The sequence below is a fragment of the Pelophylax lessonae genome (assembly GCF_965119305.1).
Source record: "Pelophylax lessonae genome assembly, chromosome: 8".
Lineage (NCBI taxonomy): Eukaryota > Metazoa > Chordata > Amphibia > Anura > Ranidae > Pelophylax > Pelophylax lessonae.
The window spans coordinates 6849593-6858375 of NC_138775.1; the positions used below are offsets into that span (position 1 = coordinate 6849593).

General features: G+C 43.1%; 1 protein-coding gene across 1 annotated transcript; it reads right to left on the reverse strand.

The window, feature by feature from the left end:
* Positions 1–1255: 1255 nt before the first annotated feature.
* On the reverse strand, positions 1256–5137 carry LOC309561065 (uncharacterized protein). The gene is made up of 2 exons (XM_082264792.1): positions 5022–5137; positions 1256–3540 (listed from the first exon to the last, which is right to left on the reverse strand). Exon 2 carries the CDS (start codon positions 3529–3531, stop codon positions 1261–1263), a length of 2271 nt encoding a protein of 756 aa, XP_082120918.1. The 5' UTR covers positions 3532–3540; positions 5022–5137; the 3' UTR covers positions 1256–1260.
* Between the last annotated feature and the right edge of the window lie 3646 nt (positions 5138–8783).

Genomic DNA, 8783 nt, shown 5'->3' on the forward strand with positions numbered 1-8783 from the left:
TGGAACAACATCCTATGGACAGATGAGACCAAGATCAACTTGTAACAGAGTGATGGGAAGAGAAGAGTATGGAGAAGGAAAGGAACTGCTTATGATCCAAAGCATTCCACCTCATCAGTGAAGCATGGCGGTGGTAGTGTCATGGCGTGGGCATGTATGGCTGCCAATGGAACTGGTTCTCTTGTATTTATTGATGATGTGACTGCTGACAAAAGCAGCAGGATGAATTCTGAAGTGTTTCGGGCAATATTATCTGCTCATATTCAGCCAAATGCTTCAGAACTCATTGGACAGTGCTTCACAGTGCAGATGGACAATGACCCGAAGCATACTGCGAAAGCAACCAAAGAGTTTTTTAAGGGAAAGAAGTGGAATGTTATGCAATGGACAAGTCAATCACCTGACCTGAATCCGATTGAGCATGCATTTCACTTGCTGAAGACAAAACTGAAGGTAAAATGCCCCAAGAACAAGCAGGAACTGAAGACAGTTGCAGTAGAGGCCTGGCAGAGCATCACCAGAGATGAAACCCAGCGTCTGGTGATGTCTATGCGTTCCAGACTTCAGGCTGTAATTGACTGCAAAGGATTTGCAACCAAGTATTAAAAAGTGAAAGTTTGATTTATAATTGTTAATCTGTCCCATTACTTTTAGTCCCTTAAAAAGTGGGAGGCACATATACAAACTGTTGTAATTCCTACAGCGTTCACCTGATTTGGATGTAAATACCGTCAAATTAAAGCACATCTTGTTTGTTTCTTTTCAAATCCATTGTGGTTGTGTATAGAGCTAAAAAGATTAGAATTGTGTCGATGTCCCAATATTTATGAACCTGACTGTAGGTGCTACTACCTCTCAGTATTATAACACAGCTTTATCACCAGTGCTCTGGGAGAGGCAGCACATTCCCATGATCCGTATAAGCAAAGAAAAGCCGGCACTCTGGTGTATACTTTTTTGTGTTTATTGACAGGCAACAAATGACATTCACAAATGTCAACGCATTTCAGCCAAACTGGCCTTATTCATGACTGTCCTGAATAAGGCCAGTTTGGCTGAAACACGTAGACATTTGTGGCGGTCATGGTGTGGACCACCACACCGGCAGCACACAGAATCAAGGTCGCTACGTGCAGGGGTGGCAAGGATATTTGGGGTTGGTTCACCTTTTTAGTTTTTCCTGAACTCTTTAATTTGGACCCCAAATTAAGACATGGAATTCCCAGTGTAGATACTCTGTGAAGGAAACAAACAGCCTTCTCAAGTCACACGTGTGGACATCTGTGGTAACGTCCAGCTATGAAACAACTGCTTGTTGGCAAACCTGATGGTATCTGAAATCATTGGGAAAATGTGAGCCGAGGCAAAAGTACCATATAAATATTTTGCAACCCAGTAATTTTTGTTTCCGCAAACATTTTTTGTCTTTTGTGAGGCAGGAAAACCACCTTGACACCTAGAATGGTGACGCACTGCAAGCTGCGTCCTCTGAGTATTATGATTGTAAGCCAGGGCTGCCAATTTTATCCGGGCCTCTAAAGCATCCAACTCAAAGTGCATTTGCTTTTGCCGATACTTGACCATGAAGCTGTGGAGGAGGGTGGTTTGTCCTTTGTGAAAAAACATGGAAATGTTGTCCAAGTCATCGAGAAGGACTTTGTCGGTTACAATCGCGCTCACTTGCTGGTAGGCTGGGCTGTTCTGGGATAACCATGGGTGCTGGTCAGTTTCCTCAGGTGTTAGCGGACGGTGGGCACACGCTTTAAACTCTCTGAAGTCGCCCCAGCTATGCTGCCCAGTGATGTGGTATAGGTAGGACAACCATTTTTGATGAACCAGTTGCACTTGGTTGCTGGTAGAACAGGTGGAATAGTAAAGATGGTTGGTAAGCTCTGGAATCCATTGAGCAATTTTGCCACAGCCGATTTTGCGACTGGCTGCAGTTAGCTTTTTCCGAAAGCCTTTACAGTACTCCCATATATCGTATCTGTGGGAAATGCTGTTATATTGCTCCTCCATCACACACTGAAGGTCACGGTGTTTGGCTGTGCAGATGGTCTCAATGGAGAAGCCTTCGTCCAGTAGAGTATCAAAGCAGTTTGTGAAGGCTAGACTTTCCATCTCCATGAGTGACTTCTGATTGGTAGAATGCACTAAGTGCAGATTAAGGACTTTCTTGGTTGTGGATTCCAGGAAGGTGTATGCACAGAACCTGCCGCCATTTCTGAAAGTGCCACACTGGCTGTTGCCAACAAGACAAAGAGGGTGACTTAGAAAGAAGTTCTGGTTCTGCTGCTGTTCCTTATACCAGTGTAGGTCTACGATGGGAAACAAGTATTTTTTCTGCAAAACTGAGTATCTCTTGGGAGAAACAAATGGAACTCCCATAAAACTGAACATTTCAGCCACCTTTTTGATGTTGCTGCCACTAAAGAGCACAGCGGCAGTGCCTATAAGGTCACCCATGCAAGTTCTACCTTTCATTGGCTGACTTTGCCAAAGACAACTGGTGTGATCATTGTAACAACGTCCAATAATGGTGACCATTGTCCCTCTAATGTGCTTCTCAATTCCGGCAATGGCAGACTGGCATCCATCACCGTGGGCACAGGTTAGTTTTTGGAGAAGCTCATCCAGGCAAGATTCAAAGACTAAAAACTTTCTCTCGTGTACCAATCGATCTGCATCCAACCTGTCTTTAGAATACGAGCTGGATACTTGGTTTAGTCCATCATCTGACACACAATTGGAATCATCGCTGTGGGAGTCCATAGAAGATTTTAAATCATTGTTGGCACAAACTGACTTAGCAAGCGTTGGACCCTTTTGGTAGACATGGTCATGTCCTATTTTCCATGACTCAGCCTCAAAATGCTGTCCAAGTATGGGTTCAGTATTAGTGCTGGCATCCACCATTTCAACAAGGCTATTTGTTGGCACATCCATCTTCCACATGCTGGTTATGGTGCTGGCATGTTTCCGACCAATCTTTGAATCTGTGCTTACTTTTTTGTTTTTTACCCCCTGGAAAGGATTGGTGCGTGTGCCGGCATCTCGCGATTTGTAGTACATGTCCGTGCGAGTGCTCACATCCTTACATTCCACAGTAGCTAGAATACCTTTATCTTCTTGGCGAGTGCGGTTGTAAGCCTTGAGAAGAGTATCGTAGTCTTGGCTAGAGGCGCCAGCCTTAAACCTTTTTGGAGGTGGCGGTGCAGCCTCATCCACAGAGTCGGGCTCCTTATACTTTGGGAAAAGACTTGGAACAGCCTCAGTCCGAAGAATACTTCTGCATCCCTGAGTGATATAGCTTTCTGGAGTGAAATGGTCTGAGCAGATTCGGAAGGCGTCTGTTTTTTTGGCTTCCAGGATCCTCTGAGCAAAGGCATCCAAATTCCCAAAGTTCTGTCCTATCTTCAGTAGCCAGTGCTTTATCCTCTGGAGGTTGTGGGGGAAGACGTGCATCGTGACACCTCGGGACGCCGACTTACGGGTTGTGTTCTTACAGTTTGATACGATGCACTTCGGCATGGTGCCTGCCTACAACAGAGAAGAAATTCAGATGTAATTGATGGGACTGATAATACATTACAATGTAACAGAAAAAAGGAGCATGAGGAGTTGATGGCATCTTATTTCAAAGCTTGCTAAATGCTAGTTGGTGCTGGATTTATGGCTGGCAATAAAAGCCAGGCGAGTATACATGTTCCAGCTAAAGACAAGCCTTCAGGTAGTTGAATCATTGCCAACCCATCCTATAATTTCGTTAAGCAAACCATACACTATGGAATCTGATCGGATAGACTTCCTAACCCCTTGCCACCAAATCACGTACATGTGCGTCATGGAACCAGTTCACACATGACCGGAGCGGCCGTGGTCCCCATCCCAAAAGGGTTCTGTGCATGTTTAGGTCCAGTTCAGGTGTGAATTCAGGCAAAAATTCAGACCTGATTCGCACCTGAACCAGTGAGCAGAAATGCACCATTCCGGGGATACATTGTAATGCATTGTATAGGAAAAAATATACATTTTAGAGGCATGGATACATTGCCATGCGTGCTACGGGACAGGGGTGCATTGCAACACGCGCTACGGGACAGGGGGGCATTGCGCTACGGGACAGGGGTGCGTTGCAACGCGCACTACGGGACAGGGGGGCATTGCAACGCGCGTTACGGGACAGGGGGGCATTGCAACGCGCGCTACGGGACAGGGGGGCATTGCAACGCGCACTACGGGACAGGGGGGCATTGCAATGCGCGCTACGGGACAGGGGGGCATTGCAACGCCCGCTACGGGACAGGGGGGCATTGCAACGCACGCTACGGGACAGGGGTGCATTGCAACGCACGCTACGGGACAGGGGTGCATTGCAACGCACGCTACGGGACAGGGGGGCATTGCAACGCACGCTACGGGACAGGGGGGCATTGCAACGCACGCTATGGGACAGGGGGGCATTGCAACGCACGCTACGGGACAGGGGGGCATTGCAACACGCACTATGGGACAGGGGGCATTGCAAGGCGCGCTACAGGACAGCGGGGCATTGCAGCGCGCGCTACGGGACAGGGGGGCATTGCAACGCACGCTACGGGACAGGGGGCATTGCAACGGGCGCTACTGGATAGGGGGGCATTGCAACGCACGCTGCGGGGCAGGGGTGCATTGCAACACACGCTATGGGGCAGGGGTGCATTGCAACGCGCGCTACAGGGCAGGGGTGCATTGTAACACAGGCTACATGGCAGGGGTGCAGGGTACCACAGGCTACGTGGTAGGGGTGCATTGTACAGGAAAAGACACATAGGATACATATAGATACATTGTAATATCAGACATTGTACAGGACACTGATACATTGTATTGTAACACACACTATAGGACAGGGATACATTGTAACACACACTATAGGACAGGGATACATTGTACAGGAAAGGAGGATAAATATTGATACATTGTAATATAATACACTGTACAGTCAGTGATACATTGTACAGAAAGTGCAGGGGGCTCACCTGGCTCTCTCCAGCTCTTCCAGTCTTTTCCAAAGAACTCCAGCCTGGAAGTGAGCTCAGCCAGGAAGTCTCACTCTGAGCCTGGCGGGGTATTCTGGGAAATGTTGTCCTGATAGAAGAAAGCCTACAGTACTGAATAGAGGGAGGAACTACAGCTGTCTGATTGGCCTGTAGGGATATACAGTCATGTGACAACAAACAGCCAATAGGAGCTGAGTAGAACTGTATGAATAGTTCCCTCTGTTTCTGGGTCATATGAGGGGAGGAAGGAGGAAGGGGGGCTCATAACTGAGACATTCCCATCTCCCCGAGACCCCTATAATATCCATCATACAGTAACATCCAAATGTAATTTAGGATGAATTATTTTAGCATTTAGCTAAAATAATATTGTTACCAAAGGAGTAGTTGATAATTGGGATAGACTTCCAGCAGAGGTATTAAGTCAGTCAATGGCAAGTGGATTTAAACATGCTTTTGACAAATAAAGATTAATGTTTAGACAACAAGGTAAAAATAAAAAAATAAATAAACACAGAAAATATAACAAATTGCACACAGGAACTAAATTAACACACAAAATAAACACAAAATATAAATATACAAAAGTAATTAAAAAATAAATGCACACAAAAAAATAAATAAAAAAACACACTATAAATACACAAGAAATAAATACAGGGAAAAAAACCTCACAAAATATAAACAAGCAAATAAAAAAAAAAAACACTAAAATAAACACCAAAAAAATATAAATAGACAAAAATAATAATAAAAATAAAATAAACGCACACAAAAAAATAAAAACACAATATAAATGCACAAAAAATAAATACAAAAAACCCCATAAATAATGAAACACAAAACATATACAGAAAAATAAACACAAAGTATAAATAAACAAAATATAAAGACACAACCCCAGCCAGTGAAGTCCAGGTTAACCACTTCTGGACCAGAAGATTTTCCCACTTAATGATCAGGCTTTTTTTTGCAATTCGGCACTGCATTATTTTAACAGACAATTGCACGGTTGTGCGAAGCTGTACCCAAACAAAATTTCTGTCCTTTTTTTCCCACAAATAGAGCTTTCTTTTGGTGGTATTTGATCACCTGTGCGATTTTTATTTTTTGCGCTATAAACAAAAAAAGAGTGACAATTTTGAAAAAAATTACAATATTTTTCACATTCTTTTATATGAAATTCTCAAAAAAAAATGTAAAAATCAAAATTTTTTAACATTTTAGGCCAATTTGTTTTCTGCTACATATTTTTGGTAAAGAAAATCGCAATAAGCGTATTTTGATTGGTTTGCGCAAAAGCTATTGTGTTTACTAACTACGGGAAAGATTTATGTAATTTTTATTGTTTTTTTTTTTTTTTACTAGTAATGGCGGTGATCTGCGATTTTTTTTGTGGGACTGCGACATTGCGACGGACAGATCAGACCCCTAACTGACATTTTTGACACTTTTGGGGGTACCAGTGAAATTACTACCGTAATCAGTGCTAAAAATATGCACCGTTACTGTAAAAATTACACTGGCAGGGAAGGGGTTAACAGTATGTGTGATCAAGGGGTTAAATTTGTCCCTAGGGGCGTGATTCTAACTGTCAGGGGGCGTGGCTTTTGAAGTATTCACAGAGACATGCGATCCTACATAGCAGGATCACATAGCCTCTGTGATCACTTCAGGGAGAATGACAGACGGCTCGGTTTACATCAGCCGTCTGTCTTTCTCCCTCAGCTGCGGGAGATCGCGAGTGACCGGCGGCCATCGGAGCTGCCGGTCACACGCACTGGCTCCCCAGCTAAAGAGAGTCTCCTGAGCCAGCGACGTAGTATAACGTCGCTTTGCCCAGGAGCAGCTGCCTGCCGCAGTAAAACTGCAATGGGCGGTCATTATGTGGTTAAACACCACGGCGTACCTGAGTATTGTTGCTGACCATTTCCATCCCTTTATGACTACAGTGTCCCCATCTTCTAAAGGCTCCTTCCAGCAGGATAATGCACCATGTCACAAAGCCCCAATCGTCTCACCACTGGTTTCTTCAACATGACAATGAGGTCACTGTCCTCCAATGGCCTCCACACTCACCACATCTCATCCAATTTGGGATGGGGTGGAATGAAAGATTGGCATCATGGATGTCCCGCCGACAAATCTCCAGCAACTGCGTGATGCTATCATGTCACTATGGACCAAGGAATGTTTCCAACACCTTGTGAAATCTCTGCCACAAGAATTAGGGCAGTTCTAAAGGCAAAAGGGCGTTCAACCCGGTACTAGCAAGGTCTACCTAATAAAGTGACCAGTGAGTGTATATTTCATAAGATTATGCATATAAAAAAATGAATTTCTTTATCTAAGATCACAAGCAGTGAAAAAATATTTTTATACGGATAAAAAAAATACTACAATAAATGATAGTAGATTGGCATGGATTCATTTATATTATATATATATATATATATATATATATATATATATATATATATATATATATATATATTGCTGTGTATACTGTATCTCTATGGACTTTGGGATATCCACCCTCAATACGGATATTACCCTTAGTACAATGTAACCACCAGTAAACTATTGCAGGCTTGCTATAAACAAATACATGCAACTGGATACAAAGTATGAATAACTAAATAAACAAAGTATCTCTACTAATAAAAAGCACATACAATCTGCTGTCAAATATAGGGGCACAGTGAGAGTTGGAAAATCTTAATTCTTACAGGATGCTGAAAACCTTTAGCTCCTCGTTGAGACCCTTTGGAGCCAAAGTATCTAGATTAAATATCCAGTAGGTCTTCCTATGGCATAGCTTGTGAAATCTTTCTGCAAAAGATCTTCCTTTTGGTATCATTTCCACTACCCAAACTTCCAATCCTTTTGTAGACTTGAGTTTTAAAGTAAAGTGTCTTGGTACACTATGCTCCACATCTCCTGGCTCAATGGGTCTCCTGTGTGTACCAAACATTTTGAGGGCCGTTCTAATGATGCAACATATTTACTGAAGGCCACAGGGGTAGCACAGGGGCACACATGCAGTCAGGAATTTTAAACAGAGTCATTTCAGAGTATAGTTCAGTCAGATGAGAGCCAGACTGATGGTCAGGCACAGGCTGGAAGCTTTGGACTCGTATTAAAGTCTGTTAACAAGGCCAGGTGTGGAGAATACAGCGTGGCCTGCACTGCAGTTTAAGGAAATTTCCAATAGATGGAGGAGAACAGGATCTAGCAACTCTATAGCGGGATATTTATAAAACAAAATCACAGAGCTACTGTCCCAGGAAACTGCACATACATTTTCTCTGTGCTAATAGGACAAAATCAAATGTTATTAGGTTATTTTCTCTGTAGGTTGAGTGTCAATCAATTATTTAGATAAAATGAACCAGGAAAAAAACACATTATGGCCACAAGATGGCAATTATGATAATGATCATAACAAAAAAAATCATTAGCTCTAGTGGTCATAATGCGTAATTTTCCTCAATCACTCTGTACAAAAAAACAAATAACGTTCAACATGTATAGAAAATGGCCTAAGATCGTTCAGTTTTGACCTATCCACACAGAATGAATGTACACATTTTCACAGGACGAATAGCTCTGCAGATATATTTCAACACACCCCTAAGTCTCCTATATTTTTCATGAGAGGTCAGGAAACTAGCTGCCTGTGATCTGCAACTCAAGTCGAGCTATGGAGGAATCTATTCCTCACCTTTTGCGCAAAACTGA